Genomic DNA, 18,642 nt, shown 5'->3' with positions numbered 1-18,642 from the left:
TTCTTGTCCCTATGGAGATTTTATTTTTTTTAATTTTTATTAGTGAAACACCATGAAGTACAGTTGTAGAGTTACAAATTTTTGTGCTTGGGTTTCAATTATACAATGATCAAATACCCATCCCTCCACCAGTGTCCATTTTCCACCACCCTGGGTCCCAGTATCCCTCCCACCCCCCATCCCCCCATCCCACCCTGCCTCTGTGGCAGGGCATTCCCTTTTGTTCTCTCTCTCTCTTATTGGGTGTTGTGGTTTGCAAAAGAGGCATTAAGTGGCAGTCATGTTCGGTCTATAGTCTACTTTCAGCATGCTTCTCCCATCCTGGGAGGATCCTCCCAACACCCTTTATTTGGTGCTCCCTTCTCTATCTGAACTCCCTTTTCCCCTAGCATGTGTGGCTGGCCTCCAAACCATGGATCAAACCTTCTGGAACTAATCTCAGCTATTCTTGGGTGTTAGTCTCCTGTTTTGTTACTTTATGTTCCCCAGATGAATGCAATCTTTCTATGTCTATCCCTCTCTTTCTGACTCATTTCGCTTAACATGATTCTTTCCATGTAGTACCACTTGTGTGTAAATGTCATAACTTCATCTTTTCTAACAGCTACATAGTATTCCATTGTGTAGATCTACCAAAGTTTCTTTTACCAGTCATCTGTTCTTGGGCACTCATGTTTTTTCCAGATTCTGGCTATTGTAAAGAGTGCTGCAATGAACAAACAAGTGCAGATGTCACTTCGACCATACTTTTTTGCCTCTTTGGGATATATTCCCAGGAGTGGTCTTGCTGGGTCAAATGGGAGCTCAATTTCTAATTTTTTGAGAATCGTCCATACTGTTTTCCAGAAGGCATTCCCACCAGCATTGAAGGAGGGTCCCATTCACGCCACATCTGTGCCAAAGCCAGTTGCTTTTGTTCTTTTGGATGTGGGCCAGTCTCTGTGGTGTGAAATGATATCTCATTGTTGTTTTGATCTGCATCTCCCTGATGATTAATGATGTAGAGCATTTTCTCATGTGCGTTTTAGCCATTCGAATTTATTGTTTGAGAAAGTTGCTGTTCATTTCATCACCCCATTTTTTATGGGGTTGGATGTTTTCGTCTGTGGAGTTCAACCAGTACTTTGTATATCCTTGATATCAACCCCTTGTTGGATGTGTATTCGCCGAATATCCTTTCTCATTCTGTAGACTGTCTTTGTATTTTGGTCACTGTTTCTTTTGAGGTGCAGAAGCTTCTTAGTTTAAGGTAGTCCCATTTGTTTATGTCTGTTCCACTTGGTTGTTCAGTGGCATGTCATCTTTAGCTTCAATATCATGGAGGGTTTTGCTGACCTTGTCTTCAATGTACCTTATGGATTCTGGTCTGATGTTGAGGTCTTTAATCCATTTTGTTTTTACTTTTGTCATGTACAAGTTTTTATAAAAAGAGTTGTTTACAGATCTCTTGCATATGCGTAGCTGTCAATTGAAAACTTAATGATTTAAATGTTACATTTTTTGGTTTTTATTGGCATTATAGTACATGGTACCTTTAAATATTGTCAGATTCCATCTCTGTAGTATATCTGTTTAAATTGATGGCATATACATCAAATAATTTTGGTAAATTTAACATAAGTATAGTAAAAATACAATTTAGGTTTTAAAAGAAATGTAATATGCTATATTATCATTCAGGTTGAGGAACAAGACTCAGACTTCAATATTTGATATCCTCTGGCCTTTGAATTTCTTAAATTTTAGTCTTATCAAAGAAGAAATCAGTCAGTCCAAATTGTTAAATTATGATGAGACTGTATTTGTCAAATAGTATTATTTTTATAATTTTATTTTTACTAAAATAATCCAACTAATAAATTGAGAATTTATATAGATTTACTTCCAATAATCATAAAGTACTTTTTGCTAGACTTAAGTTGTCTAATTTTAATGATATTGTTTTATGCTTTATGTTTTATTTGGAGATGAATTATTTACTAATACCAGATACTTCATTGTCTTTTTATTTCATATTGTGATGTCTTATATTCAAGAAAATATTTAGTAAAATGAATAGAATTTGGGACTTTAATGCAAGGAAAAAATCTATTTTGATCTGTTTTGATCTATTAAAATTTATCGTGATATTTTTTCTCTCATTGAAAATAATTCTTAAATACTATGGAAGTATTCATATTAAATAGCCAAGTTAAAATAGCTTTGCGCTGTAAAATATTTCTGAATTTCTTTTTTACAACTATTTTGAAAGCCCCAAAATACTTTTAAGATGTATCAAATTTTAAACCGAGGTAGTAAAAGTTTAGAAATTGATCTATTTAGATACTCTTGAAATTTGATTTTTAAAAGGTGGTGCAATTGGTATTGGAATATTGAATGCCCGTAACAAATCATCATGAACAACTTTGTGACCCACAATGTTTAAATCAAGTGAAGAAAAAAGAGCACTGAGTTCATCATTTTACATTTGTGTTTGTTATGGTGCCACACCCAGCAAATCCTGATGGTACTCAGTGGGCGTCATTGGGGTGCCAATGATCAAACCCAGGTCAACCACAATCATTCATGACACACAAGGCAAGCACCTTACTTGCTGTACTAGCTACCTTTTCAGCTCAGAGTTCTTTGTATGGCAATCTTACTCAGTTTTAGTAGTTTCAGAAATGTTTAGATGCAGTTAAGAGGCTTTAGGTTTTTATATATAATTCTAGGACTTATATAGAGAGAGGGACAGAATTTTTACTTAGATTACATTTATATTTTCAAAAGGAAAGTTAGGAAATGAAAAATGCTAGACATATAATATTTATGGGAATATAATATTTAATTTATATGCTTAAAACATAGTTTGTGTGATTTACTCTTGTGACATTCTTAATAACTATAACAATTAATTTTTTAATATTTTTAAGTATCTATATTTTGAGGGGACTGGAGCGATAGCACAGCGGGTAGGGCGTCTGCCTTGCACGCAGCCAACATGGCCAACCCGAGTTCGATTCCTCCTCCCCTCTCGGAGAGCCCGGCAAGCTACCGAGAGTATCTCGCCCACACGGCAGAGCCTGGCAAGCTACCCGTGACGTACTCGATATGCCAAACACAGTAACAACAAAGTCTCCAATGGAGACGTTACTGGGCCCGCTCCAGCAAGGTAAAGGTAAAGGCCCTCCCGTTGATCGTCGATTTGCTCGAGCGGGCCCAGTAACGTCTCCATTGGAGACTTTGTTGATACTGTGTCTGGCATATCGAATACTCTCAGTAGCTTGCCGGGCTCTCCGAGAGGGGCGGAGGAATCGAACTCGGGTCGGCCATGTTGGCTGCGTGCTGCAAGGCGGGTAGGGCATTCACCTTACATGCGGCCAACATGGCCGACCCGAGTTCGATTCCTCCGCCCCTCTCGGAGAGCCCGGCAAGCTACCGAGAGTATTCGATATGCCAGACACAGTAACAACAAAGTCTCCAATAGAGACGTTACTGGGCCCGCTCGAGCAAAATCTATATTTTGAGGTAAACCATGCATTATTTAATCTAATAAACAAGATCTCTGGTTTAAAATTATTTTTATCCTCTCAACTAATATTAAACTTTTTATTAATATAATTTTTAAATTAAAAAAATTTGAAAGTGTTTGAGCCACACATCACGATGCTCAGTGCTTATTCCTGGCACTATGCTCAGGGATCACTCTGGGCAGTAATGCCCAGGGATTGAACCTAGGTTGACTAAATGGAAGGCAAATGCTGTACTATCTCTATGGAACCACTAGTATTTTATTTTTATAATCATTTTTCAAAACCGTTTTTATAGTTTCATGCAGATTTTTTTTCATCTTTTTCAGTTCTAGATTTAATATGAATATGTTAATTGGTTTTATAAACACTGTTACTTAAGAATGACTGTTATGTGAGTTTATTTTGTGAGTGCTATGCTTTTAGTTTTTCTGTCACTTCGTTGATCAGAGATTATTTTTATCATTTACAAATTATTTTAATTGAATTATGTGTGCTTCTCATTTTGTACATATAAATTTAAGCCTGCAAATAGGTTTTTCTATTGTTTTGATTATGTAGTATATGTCTAATTTTTAAACTTTTTCATAAAAAAATGCCACTTACATTGGTTGCACATGGCTCACTAGGTGAATGTAGTGGTTAGGTGTTTAACATAGAATTGCACATTGAGTTATGCTTAACACTCGCTAAATACCCGAGGTACCTTTTGATTGATAGTCTTTGTATTTTACAGTGGATGATGTTGGTGAAAAGTTAGAGCATATGGGAAACACACCATTAAAAATGGGCAATGATGTTTCACAAGAAGATGTTAAAGAAGATGGATTTGGTTCAGAAGTAATAAAAGTATATATATTCAAAGCTGAGGCTGAAGATGATGTTGAAATAGGTATGGAGGCTCATATCAATTTATTGTTATGATAGTTAAGAAAAACAACTTACATTTTCTGTTGATTATTCTAAAATTGTCATTGAAGTATAGATTTCTAATAGCTGTCTTTGGGAATGAGTGCTTAAAGAATTGCATATTATACAAAGCAGGAATACAGGGTATGTCATTTTTTTATTCTTTTAGGATGAATATAATATATTAGAAATTTCTTTAAATGGGGATTATTTCATGTAGAATAGGAAATGATAATGAATATTTAAGAGCAAGCTCTAGAGGGATTGTTTGGACATTTTATAATTTAATTATTTTTAAATGTAGGAGTACTGCTATTTATTCAGCCACTGATTAGCTGATTGAATTGTGCATGAACTACACCTTACTTTTTTTTCATTTTTTATAATTTTATGTATTGAATCACCATGAAAGCAGTTACAAAGTTTTTGGGTCTAAGTCTCAGTCATACAATGAAACACCCGTACCTTCACCAGTGCCCATTCTCCACCACCAAAATCCCCAGTATACCCACATCCCACACCCTCCCCCTACCTGTGGGGCAGATGATTTCTACATTACTCTCTCTCTACTTTGAACACATTCAATATTTTGACACCAGATATATACCCCAACACTAGGATCTGCTGAAAAAGCAACAGTAGACAATTTGTGTTCTATTGCTGGTTATGAATAACATATGATGTTGTGTGGCTGCAGTAGGGCCATGTGATTTTGAAATTCCGAAATTTTAACACTTAAATCTGGAGGGATTTCTGCCAAAAGCCACTGGTTTTCGAGATTTGCTCCTGAGTCTCTGGGATCATGGCCGTTGAGCAGCTTGATCAGGAGCTGAGAGGCTGTTCGTGGGCGATGACTTGTGGTCTCATTGGGGTGGGGAGGACAGGCCCGGCTCCACCCCCATCCCATGAGGCCCAACAAGTTTCGTCGCTGCAGGCCTAAGTCTGACTGTCCAATGGCCTCTGGAGGATGATGGCCACTGAGCCGCCAGGGAGAAGCAGGCGGAGGGACAACACCCTTTCCCCCCTGGGGTGGCCCGGCGACAGTAACATACTGTGTGGTCCGGACGCATTTCTGCGAAAAGCCGCTGGGTTTCGAGATTTGTTTCAGAGTCTCTAGGATCATGGCCGTTAAGCAGCTTGATCAGGGGCCAGAGAGGCCATTCGTGGGTGATTACTTGGGGTCTTATTGGGATGGGAAAGGCCCGACTCCCCTCCCCCCATCCTGTAAGGCCCAAAATGTCTCGTCACTGTGGGCCTAGACCTGACTGTCCAATGGCTTCTGGAGGATGACGGCCACTGAGCCGCCAAGGGGGAGCAGGCGGAGGGACAACACCCTTTCCCCCCTGTGGTGGCCTGGCGACAGTAACCTACTGCGGGGTCCTGCCACATTTCTGCCAAAAGCCGCTGGGTTTCAAGATTCGTTTCTGAGTTTCTGGGATCAAGGCCGTTGAGCAGCTTGATAAGGAGCCAGAGAGGCTGTTCGTGGGTGATGACTTGGGGTCTCGTTGAGGTGGGGAGGACAGGCCCGGCTCCCCCCTCATCCCGTGAGGCCCAACAAATTTCGTCACTGCGGGCCCAAGCCTGACTGTCCAATGGCTTCTGGAGGATGATGGCCACCAAGCCCCCAAGGGGCATCAGGTGGAGTGACAACACCTTTTCCCCCTGGGATGGCCCGGCAACAGTAACATACTGTGTGGTCCGGACGCATTTCTACCAAAAGCCACTGGGTTTCGAGATTTGTTTCTGAGTCTCTGGGATCATGGCCGTTAAACAGCTTGATCAGGAGCCAGAGAGGCTGTTTGTGGGCGATGACTTTGGGTCTCATTGGGTGGGGAGGACAGGACCGGTTCTACCCCCATCCTGTGAGGCCCTGCGTGTCTCATCACTGGAGGCCCAAACCTGACTGCCCAGTGGCCTCTGAAGGATGGTGGTCACTGGGCCGCCAGGGGGAACAGGCCAAGTCACAAAACCTATTCCCACCTGGGTTGGCCCAGCACTGGTGACCTACTGCAGAGACCAGACGCATTTCTGCCAAAAGCCGTTGGGTTTCAAGATTTGTTTCTGAGTCTCTGGGATCATGGCCGTTAAGCAGTTTAATCAGGAACCAGAGAGTCCATGCCTCCAAGTATATAGCTGAGCCGGTGGTGGTTTGTGTGTGTGTTTCCCACATACCTAACTTTTGGCTGTTTACTTTCTTGGTAAACTTTGCCCCAAGTTTTTGGGGTCTGGTCAAAGGCATAGCAGCAATTTTGGGGTATCTGGAAGTCTGAAGCCACCATCAGGCTGCTGATGCACTCGCCTCACAGGTACAGATAGACCTGCTGGCGGCACCATACCCCCACAATTTAATTTTTTTAAATGAATCAAAATAGCTTTATTGAATGAAATTTAGAAACATGACAGGTATAAGGAGAGAGAAGTAGAGATTTATTCAAAAGGTAATATGAGTTTCTCTAGAATGATAAAACACCCTATGTGTTTCTTTGCTTGTTCGTGGCCACATCTGACTGTGCTCAAGGCTTCTACCTGGTTCTGTGTTAAGGGATAATTCCTGGTAGTGCTCAGGGATATATGTGTTTCTGGGATTGAACTGGGGTCAGACAAGGCAAGAGTCTTTACCATCTGTACTGTCTTTCTGCCCTTGCTCTTTCAATCTTAATTATACTACTGTTACTTAGATAACTGACATTTTGTGAATTACTTCTCTTGTTTTCTCTCTTTTTTTTTGGCGGGGTGCCACACCCAGTGTTGTACATGGCGTATTCCTGGGGTATCAGGAGTGCTCCCTTCTGGTGCTTAGGAGCCACATCTGATGCTGGAGCTATAAAAGTGTTGGCCACTTGCAAAGAAAGCACCTTACCTTCTGTGCTATCTCTCAGGCCGTTACTTAGATCTTTCTATCTTATTTTCCATATCTATAGAAGAGTCACAATGAGTGTAAGTAATAGGAATATTGTGACAACTAAGTGGTTAAATACATGTTCAAAATGTTATATAGTGTTTGGCGTGTAAGTGTTAACATTTGATATTTCTCGGTGATGACTGAAAATTTAAACTACTATATGTATGAAATTGTTTTAACATTTGTAAATAATATACTGGAATATTTTGGGGTGAACATTTTTAAAGAAAATTATTTTTATATAGTCTCTTGGTTAAATTGGTAGATTATTCCTTGGTACTTAACTATTTTAATACATATTTTAATTTTTAAGGTGGAACAGAAATTGTGACAGAGAGTGAGTACACTAATGGACATTCTGTAACAGGAGTGCTTGATCAGAACCGAATGCAGCGGGAGAAGATGGTTTACATGGCTGTTAAAGATTCTTCACAAGATGATGATATCAGTAAGAAAAAAAGGACACTGTAGTCACTTATCAGTAGCTATCGTGTAAAACATGTAAAACCATCTCAGATACAAAAAACAAAACTATATTAAGAACAGTCAATAAACTAAGTCTGACATGCTTACTATACTTAATAAGGGAAAGGTCTTTTTGAAACTAAACACTTATTTTTCAGTTTGGCAGCTATGAAATACTATCTAATATTAGTAATGCAGATGTCAGTAATGTAGTTTCTGATTCAGTGGAGCCCAAAAATCCTTACAGAATTATTGAAGAGTCTGTACATGTTATTGTTTCTTATTTAATTCCCATACCTCACCTCTGAAGTAGAAATGTTTATCCATACCTCAACGCTGAAGTAGAAATGTATTATCCAAGTTATGGAAGGAAAAAATTATTTAGGGAAGTTCATTCCAAACATCACTCCACTAGTATTTGATTACTAATTTGAACATTAATCCAACTTTTCTAACAATATTCATTCCATATGGTAGTAGCTACTGTTTGTCCTCTGGAGTTGGCAATGGAAGCACTGTTTATTTTCTATTCACTAAGGATTGGTTGAATAATTATTCTTTCATGCCAGGATACCATTTGTTTACTTAGGATATTGATGATTTTCAAATAGTAGCCAGCCAATTACAAATTTTTGGAACAGGAGTACCAGAGGGTGCAAAAAATAAATTTATTGTTATTCTTATGAAGGCATATTTTCATCTCTACCTACTTTATTTCCATCTCAATGTAGAAATGCAGTCTATGACTTCTTGTAATGCTGAGACAACTATTACATTGTTTTGTCTTAAAAATACAAAAAACCCCACTTCAGAGCATTTCTTTGACAGCATTATTTACCTGACTACACTCTGATCTCCACTCTTCATATTTCCTTCCCTAGAAGTCATAGAAAGCTAAACTTCAATCCATGGCATAAATATACCAAAGCTAAATATATTAAAACGAATGAGTTGAGAGGCTTTGGTTGGAGAGGAAAACGTTAATTTCTGCCCATTGATATATGAGTGAATAAAAAAGATGCATATGTACTACTTGGCTATTAAAAAGATGAGATCATGTCATTTGCAACAACGTGGTGAACCTAGAGATGCTTATGCTTAGTGAAACAAGTTAGAGATAGAAAAACATTTTACTTCATTTTTGTGATGTGTAAAGAAAACATTCTAAAGAACTTAAGTAAATCTTTAGATCTTGGGGCTAGAGCATTGGTACATCGGATAGGGCCAAATGTTTTACTTGTATGCAGCTGACCTGGGTTTGATCTCTGCCATCACATATGATCCCCTGAGCACCACCAGGAGTAATTCCTGAGTGCAGAGCCAGTGATAACCCCTGAGCATTGCTGGGTGTGACCCAAAAAGCCAAAGAAGAACTTTAGATCTTATGAAAAAATTAGTGCCTACCAGGAGGTAAGGGATAATTTGGGGGAAGGTAAATCAAGGAAAGGAAGGGTCAAGGATATAGTGGAAGATAGAGTTAATTTTAGTGTAAAAATGACATATGCAGATGCTGATTTATAATGACATTTAATTTGTATTTTTTCATATATTTTTACTCATCAGTCAGTAAAGGAGCATGGTATAAGGTGGTAGACTGAATTTAGATCTAGCCGATGGCATAATTCTATAGTAAAGTTTGACTAATGTTTCTGGATCACATTTTTGTCACATTTCTTCTACATTTCTTCTTCTGTAGTAAGAAGTTCACTGTATGAGTAAATAGAAAAACAAATTCAAACCTATTTTCTATTTAAGAGGTTTTCATACCTGGCAGTGCTCAGGACTTCCTCCTGGCTCTGCATTCTGGGTTTCAAAAAGGATGCCAAGGATCAAACCTGAGTTGGTCAAGTGCAAAGGAAGTGCTTGCTCACTATACTATTTCTCCAGCCTCAAACATGGCACTTTTGATAATTAAATTTTTTCACTCCGGGATGTTCTTTTCTATTGCAGTGTCCCCAAAGAAGTATGTTCATGAATATTTATTTATATATATATAAATATATAAAACAACTGGCAGGCTACCGAATGTAACCTGCCCACATGGCAGAGTCTGGCAAACTCCCCGTGGTGTACCCAATATGCCAAATACCAGTAACAATGATGGGTCTCATTCGCCTAACTCTGAAAGAGCCTTGAATATGGCACTTTTTAAAAAAATCTCAGGGCTAGTATGAAGGAGACGTTACTGGGGCCTGCTCGAGGCAATCGACGAATAACAGGATGGTCATGATCGTGATTGTGACTCTAAACAGATTATCTTACAGAAAACATACCCAGTAACTTTTAATTTTTGATTTTTGGGTCACATGCAACTAGTCTCAGGTTACTCCTGGCTCTGCACTCAGGCATTACTCTTGGTGGTGCTTGGGGACTGTATTGGGTGCCAGGGATTGAACCCAGGTCAGCCGCATGCAAGGCAAATACCCTACATGCTGTGCTATCACTCTGCCCCCCCCAGTGACTTTTAATTTTTTTTATACCAAAACAACACCTGTTTTTCAAAATGAGTCATCTTTAATACAGAGGCAGTTTTCTTTTGCTCAGTACCTGTTAGTACTGGGAATCGAATTTGGCCTTCCACATTCAGAGCATGCATTCAGTGACAGTACTGTGGCACAGTCACTTGTCTCTTAAGAGGCAGATTCAGGTTGGATACTCACCTCCCCATCTGGTCCCCCTAGTTTTCCAGGAGTGATCCCTGTGAGCAGAGCCAAGAGTAAGCTCTGAACATTTCACCAGCTTTGATCTAAAAACAAACACAGCATGCACTCAGCCCTTTTAAGCCTATTTTCCTTTCTGTCTCTGTCTTTTGTCTGTTTCTGTCTCTGACACTCTCTCTCACTCTCTCTCTCTCTCTCTCTTTTACTCTTTCTCCAGATAGATATTTGTGCATCTATATTTTATCATTTGTTTTGGTTTGGGGCAACACCTGGTGATGCTCAGAACTTATCCTGACTCTGATTGTGTGCTCAGGGGTCACTCCTGATAGTACTCAGAGGACCATATGTGGGCCAGGGATTGAAATGGGGTAATCTGCATATTGTCTCTTGGCCCTTTGACTCACTTTTAATGCTTTTTTCATCAGTAAGATCTCTTGAAATCCTGCCTCTTGAAGGTGTTAAAATATTTTTGAGTACCAGCTTGTTTATTTTATATAAATGTGTGTATCTTTTTTACATATATGTACATATAATCCTACAAAGGCATAGCCTATTTTATTGCACTTCATTTTATTGTTCTTCATAGATATTTTTTTCCTCCCACAAATTGAAGGTTTGAGGCAACCTTCCTTGAGCAAGTGTGTAGCGTCATTTTTCCACAGTATGTACTCACCTCATGTCTCTTTGTCATATGTAATTAAGGTATGTAAATTTTAAAACATATTTCTACTGCACATTTAATGGACTACATTATATTCACTATAGTATAGTGTATACAGCAACAGTATTTTCCAAACTGGGTGATACTGCCTGCCTTGTGAGTCATTGAAATGATATGGGGGTACTGAGTAGCTTTTTTCCTTGAAGGGAAGCCATTGTCCAAATAAATTTGAGAACTGCTGTCATAATACAAATAAAAATTTTACATGCACTCTCTGAGAAACCAAGAAAATATGTATGACTCACTTCATTGCAATATTAGTCACAAATTGTGTTAATTTATTACTGTGGTCTGAAACCAACCCCATAATATTTTCAAGGTGTGCCTGTATGTATTATTTTGATTATTTATATTTTCAGATTTCTGTTACTTTTCAGATAAGTCTTTTTCAGTTACTATCTGACTGTTTTCATTGCATGCACAGTATGGCATTAAACTTAAACAGTCTTTGCAATAGCAGTTACCCCTTTCTAGTATTAATCACATGGGAAGTGTTTTCTGAGTTCTGAGAAATATTTGGCAGAATCATGGAATACAACCTTTTTCATAAATTTGTAATGCCCATTGGATTATAAATCAGTCAATATATTTGAGGCACACATGTTTTATACAGTTTAAAAGCCATTTTCTTAAACCAGTTTGAAGGGAAGAATTAGAATTTTGGTAAAAGATTGTCTCCCAGTGACACAGTCTCCAAAAGTGCCTAATGCATTTTTAAACATTTACCAGTTTAAAACCTTGAAAGTTGAAAGATTTAAGTTGTTTGGAATTTTTACCCACTTATTAAATATTTGGGGTTATAAACAAGCAATTATTTCTAAAATTTAGGTTGCGCTGAAATAGCAGATGAAGTTTACATGGAAGTCATTGTAGGGGAAGAGGAAGGAACTTCTCTCCCTGAGACTCAGCTTGAACACTCTGATGTTAATAAAACAATTGTCCCTGTTGTCTGGGCTGCGGCATATGGTAGGACACTGGAATTTTTTCACCTGATAAGTACATAACATCTATTTGATCAGCCTTTAGTTCATTAAATATGCTGTACTAATGCCCCCTATGAGTTGGCTAGTATTATAAAATGTTTTACTGTGGACTGAATCATCTTTAGTTATTTACATGATTTTTCTCCCACATATCTTGTATTATATAAAATGAACCTTGCTTAATGCATTAATTTTCAATAGAATTTATTTAAATCCTATCTATATAAGTGAGTGCCATAAAGCATTTTATTTTTCTAAATTAGGACTATCCATTGAAAATAGATTCTTCCCCCTTTGGGAAAACTTATTTCATGTTTTAACAACACAAAAAAAGATTTTGGAGTTTTGCAAAGGAACATACATTCAGGTGTGCTCTTCTAGAAAACGAGGAAGGTAAAATTAGCTATTTTTCAATTTTTTTCTGATTTAATCTCATTTCTATTTTACAAGATGGGCCAGTTGTACTCTACACTTTGAAAATTTTTGGTATTCAAATGTTTTAACTTGGTGTTTCATATGGTTCATTTATTCAACAGTCATTTATTGAGAATCTTCGATTTTGAGGGTAATCTGCAGAAATATCTACCAAGTTTTTATTTTAAAATAATACATTTTAGATATTTACAGTTTCAAGGATGCTGACAATAGCCCTTATTTTCAGTCTGTGAAATTAGTATCTAAACTATTGGAGTAGAAGAATTCAACAACAAAAAAATTAATCCAAGGAACGGTGATCAAAGTAAGATTTTGCAGATTAAGATATGATCCACATGTAATCCTTATACTCAGTATATCAGTTTCAATTAGGCCTTCCTTTTTTAGGGGATGAAAGAAAAGCTTCACGAAGATACGAAGATTGCCAAGCATCAGGTAAGAGAGATTCATATATGAGATATGAGGGCTGGAGTGATAGCACAGCGGGTAGGGCGTTTGCCTTGCAAGTGGCCAACATGGCTGACCCGAGTTCGATTCCTCCGCCCCTCTCGGAGAGCCTGGCAAGCAACCAAGAGTATCTCGCCTGCACGGCAAAGCCTGGCAGCTACCCATGACATATTCGATATGCCAAAGACAGTAACAGTTGTCACAAAGGAGACGTTACTGGGCCCGCTCGAGCAAAGCGATGAACAACAGGAGGACAGTGACAGTATTTAATAGCCAGTTTTATAGTGCTTGGCACTAGTTTGCTCGATTTGCTCGAGCGGGCCCAGTAACGTCTCCATTGGAGACTTTGTTGTTACTGTGTCTGGCATATCGAATACTCTTGGTAGCTTGCCAGGCTCTCTGAGAGGGGCGGAGGAATCGAACTCGGGTCGGCCATGTTGGGGCACTAGTTTGTTTTTGCATATGTAATATATATTAATATTATATTTTTGCATATATATTAAATTTTTACATACCTAATCATTCCTAACCTTTTTACGTACATAGGAATGTGATACTTTGGGGAGCCAATTTATATACAATGTGTACTCTACAAATGTATTTTTAGGTTTTTCCTCAAGGTACAAAATATTAGGTAATTTAGCACATTGGTCATAAAATGTTGCTGTGTGAGAATTTGTAAATTAGAAATTAATTTTAGAAGACTTAAAAATTTACATTAGCATTTCTTACATAGTACTATTTTATTAGTTCCTATGTCAGGCAGGATACTACATAACTTACATAAAATTTATGTATCAACTTAAATTTTTCATTTTGATTTTATGTAATATAATTCCATGGTTGATAGTTCTTTATTATTTTTACAAGTAAGGAAATTTTTTTCTCATAAGAAATGATGTTTTCCTGAGAAGGTATTTGACCAAAAATTTAAATGTAGATTTTAGAAGCAAGTACAGGTATAGTACAGGTATAGTATAAGATGCTTGCCGGATATGCAGGTGACCCCAGTTTAATCCCTGGCACTACATATGTTCCCTCAAACATTGCTAAGAGCGATCCTTGGGCCCATAGAACTTAAGCACAACTGAGTGTCATACAGAAATTTTTTAAAAGTCTTGGTTTATAGAAGTTGATGACAGGTACATTTCACAGCATATACATTAAAATTTTTCTAGGTATAAATTAGTTAACTAAATTGCCTAACAGAAATATGAAAAGTGGAATTTTATATTCTATATAGACTAGTCTTTTTGAAATTATGGTAAAATGCCTGAACCTTGTCTTAATTATTTTTATTTTTACTTTTTATTCTATTTTTTTTTTTTTTTGCTTTTTGGGTCACACCTGGTGATGCGCACCCGAGGTTACTCCTGGCTCATGCACTCAGGAATTACTCCCAGTGATGCTCGGGGAACCATATGGGATGCTGGGAATCAAACCCGGGTCAGCTGCGTGCAAGACAAATGCCCTACCTGCCGTGCTATCACTTTAGCCCTTAACTCTTATAATAAATCTTAATACTCACTTTTCATACTAAAACTTTTTAAAAGCATATATGCGAATAATATTTTGTTACACATCACACATAGTCACCATGCCTATATTGTTCACTAACATATGTAGGCAATTTTTTTCTAGATCTCATTAAATTTTTTGGTTTGGTGGCCGTCCTCAGGCGATGCTCAGTGGTTTACTCCTGGCTCTACACTCAGGAATTATTCCTGGTGGAACACAGGGGCCCATAGAGGATGCCAGGGATCAAACAAGGTCGACAGTATAAAGAGCAAGTATACCCGTTGTACTATCTCTCCAGCCTCAATCTTATTAATTTTATTAGTATTTGTTGGTGAGAGATTGATCTCATGCCAGGATTTTATTTTGGGTCATAAAATTCAGTTTCTTATGTTACCTTCACTTTATTATTAGATTATTCTTTTAGGATGAATGCATTGGAATATTTTAACATTAATTTTATTTTCAAGAATGAAAGACAGTAAAGAGAAGGTGGTACTTTGTGAAATTTAGTACTATAATGGAAACTTGATATTATATCATCTGTGCAGAACCAAAGTGACATACATGTATGTAGCTTTATGGTTTGTATATTTTTCCAGGAAATACTTTGGATTTAGCATTAGAAAACAGAAGTAGTACAGCAGCACAGTACCTTCAAATTTGTGATGGCATTAGTACAAATAAAGTGCTTAAACAAAAATCTAAGAAGAGGAGAAGAGGAGAAACCAGGCAATGGCAAACAGGTAACTAAAATACAGATAGTTAGCTTTATGAGTATTATAATGATTTGAAATATAGATCTTTATTTTGTAACTTATGGGAAAATATTTTGTTTATAATGTAATTCTACTCCCACGTAACTGTTTTGTATTAAGTTTTAAGAGTATGGCTTAATAAAACTATATTTATCTGCTCTTTATTCAGATTGTTTTATTTATTTACTCGTTTGGGGGATACACCTGGGTGGTGCTCAGGAGATGGATACTCCGAGATCTGTGACCAGGCAATACTTTTAGTGGTGCTCATGATATCATGCAGTGCTGGGGTCAAACATAGGCCTCCTGCATGCAAAGCTTGCACTAAGCCTATTGAGTTATCTTTCCAGTTACAAATGATGTCTGAAAAGAGAAGTTTTAGGTTGATTTACCTATAAAGGATTTTTTTTCTAGTTAGAAAAATTCAGTTTGTCTGGTGAGTAGTCTATACGTATAGTTCTGCTAAATTTCTTTTAGTGAGCTACTTAATAATACTTTGCTTTTTATCTTCATTTCACCTTAAAATAATTTAATATAGTTCTCACGCAGTGAATATTAGCTAATTTTGGTATTTTTGTTGTAAAACCCTTTAAACTAGTCTGTTCAAGTGTCACAAATTTGCTTTCTTTTAATCTAGCTGTTATAATAGGTCCGGATGGACAGCCCCTGACAGTGTACCCTTGCCATATTTGTACAAAAAAGTTTAAATCCAGAGGATTCTTGAAAAGGCACATGAAAAATCATCCTGATCATTTGATGAGAAAAAAGTACCAGTGTACAGATTGTGACTTTACAACTAACAAGAAAGTGAGTTTTCATAACCATTTAGAAAGCCATAAGCTTATTAACAAAGTTGACAAAACTCATGAGTTTTCTGAATACACAAGAAGATACAGAGAGGCTAGTCCACTGAGCTCAAATAAACTTATATTGAGGGACAAGGAGCCGAAGATGCACAAATGCAAATACTGTGACTATGAAACTGCAGAGCAAGGACTGTTAAACAGACATTTACTAGCTGTTCACAGCAAGAATTTTTCTCAAGTTTGTGTTGAGTGTGGTAAGGGCTTTCGACATCCTTCAGAACTCAAGAAGCATATGAGAACGCATACTGGTGAAAAGCCATATCAGTGTCAGTACTGTGTCTTCAGGTGTGCAGATCAGTCAAATCTGAAAACTCATATTAGGTCTAAGCATGGTAACAATTTGCCATATAAATGCGAACATTGTCCCCAAGCATTTGGTGATGAGAGGGAACTTCAGCGTCATTTGGATTTGTTTCAAGGACATAAGACGCATCAGTGTCCTCATTGTGACCATAAGAGCACCAATTCAAGTGACCTTAAGCGGCACATCATATCTGTTCATACTAAGGATTTTCCTCACAAATGTGAGGTCTGCGATAAAGGTTTTCATCGTCCTTCTGAGCTCAGAAAGCATAGTGATATCCATAAAGGCAGGAAGATTCATCAGTGTAGGCACTGTGACTTTAAAACATCAGATCCATTTATTCTTAGTGGCCATATCCTTTCGGTTCATACTAAGGATCAGTCATTGAAGTGTAAGAGGTGCAAGAGAGGGTTCAGACAACAAAATGAACTCAAAAAACATATGAAGACCCATACTGGAAGAAAGATTTACCAATGTGAGTATTGTGAATACAGCACTACAGATGCTTCTGGCTTTAAACGACATGTGATATCTATACATACAAAGGACTATCCACACAGGTGTGAATTTTGCAAGAAGGGTTTTCGAAGGCCATCAGAAAAAAATCAGCATATTATGAGGCACCACAAGGAGGCTCTTTTGTAATAAGATCAATATCAAGAAAGAGGCTATTTAGAAAATATGATATGCTACTTGAAAAGAAAATTGCACAAACTCATCTGGCTAAAAAGCTCGATCTTAAGTCATAACTTTTCAGTCTTTCTATTAATGATCTTAAGATATTTGAATTGGTAGGGGATCTTATAGCCTTTTGAAAAATAATTAAACATGATTAAATGTGAAAAACATCTTCAACCTCTATTTAATAGTATTATTCATAATTAAACTACAGAGAGGAAAAGCAAAAATAAATAATTGGCTGATCATACCAGAGAGAAACATTTCCAGAAAGATTATATGTAATTGAGTTTAGAAGTGCTCTGCCATGGCAAACAAGCCTCACATTTATGCAATTTTAGAAATGGGGTGTTGAAATAAAATACAGTCATTCATGAGTCACTTAGTCATTGAATATTTTATATAAAGTCTGGAAGTTAAATTCCAGAAATGGCAAACGTTTTTAGTATTAAAATAAATTTCATGAGGAAAGAGGTTAGATTAATCCAATGTTATTTTTAAAAGAATTTTCAGAGCTGCTAAAATTTTGTCACAGTATAGGGTGTTAAAATCTAGAATTCTATGCTAAAATCCAAGGTCAATTCTTAAGGATGAACTTCCTTCTTCTGATACACAATTTGATAGTTTTCAGTTTGGCATATGACAAAGTTATATTTGAGTCATTTGACTTTATAAAATGGATGCAGCTGTAGTGTTGCAAACAAAGCACTGTATTTCTTAAACAGCTAAAGAGTAAAATGAGAGAACACAATTTCCTTAAATACTGCAATGTTTAGACAGTGTTTTAGGACAGTCTTAGCAGTATGATTGTTCTAGTATTACTTGCTCTAATGTTTAAAGGTGCAATTTTATGCCATTATTGAGAGTTTTGGTTTTTAAAATCTTATATCATTAGTGCAAATTATCAGTATGAGGCAGTATTGATGCAATACTTAGCAGAAAAATATACTGCCACTAGACTTTGGAGGTGAATATTCATTTTATAGTGTATAAATTTAAAATATGCATCCCTTTAACAACGCTTTGTGTTAGCATGCTGCAAATCAAAATGGCACTTACTATATAAAGCTGATTTAAGGAAATTTAATTGAAACACTGTTTATAAATTTAACGCATATGATGTGTACTTTTAAGTTTTAGTTGCTTCATATTTACACTCCACTGTTAAACATAATTAAAAGGTAATTTTAACTTTTTAATTAAAAGGTTAAAATGCACTATATTGTGGCTTTGTGTTTCAAATAATGTTTGTCTTTATTTTGCACCAGGCAAAAATAATTTCTTGGATAAAAAGTTTTTTATCTTTCTTAACATCAGAATATTAAATTTGGAAAATATAAAATTGTGTGTTATGTGGCTGTAAATGATGTACACGCTGTAAAATAAGATTGTCACTGTTACATGGGACTATTAGTTCTAAATGTTATTCATTGAAATTGAGCATACAATAAAAAGCATTTATTGCATTTCAAGAGCTTATGAATTTATTT

At 36.9% G+C, this 18,642-nt stretch overlaps 1 protein-coding gene across 3 annotated transcripts in view; it reads left to right on the top strand.

The window, feature by feature from the left end:
- Positions 1 to 18,642, top strand: part of ZNF711 (zinc finger protein 711) — a 52,054-nt gene extending 33,412 nt beyond the window's left edge. Inside the window, exons 5-10 of one of the 3 annotated variants that reach the window (XM_056124150.1) lie at positions 4,246 to 4,401; positions 7,634 to 7,768; positions 11,995 to 12,132; positions 12,972 to 13,019; positions 15,149 to 15,292; positions 15,942 to 18,642. In XM_056124150.1, coding sequence (XP_055980125.1) covers positions 4,246 to 4,401; positions 7,634 to 7,768; positions 11,995 to 12,132; positions 12,972 to 13,019; positions 15,149 to 15,292; positions 15,942 to 17,119 — 1,799 coding nt within the window. In that variant the 3' untranslated portion in view covers positions 17,120 to 18,642. The remainder of the gene's footprint in view (positions 1 to 4,245; positions 4,402 to 7,633; positions 7,769 to 11,994; positions 12,133 to 12,971; positions 13,020 to 15,148; positions 15,293 to 15,941) is intronic. The other 2 variants (XM_056124153.1, XM_056124152.1) reach the window with 2 other exon arrangements.

This window comes from Sorex fumeus, unplaced genomic scaffold (assembly GCF_029834395.1).
Source record: "Sorex fumeus unplaced genomic scaffold, SorFum_2.1 ptg000050l, whole genome shotgun sequence".
NCBI lineage: Eukaryota > Metazoa > Chordata > Mammalia > Eulipotyphla > Soricidae > Sorex > Sorex fumeus.
Note: the sequence above shows the minus strand (reverse complement) of the source record. Positions and strands in the feature narration are given on the sequence as shown.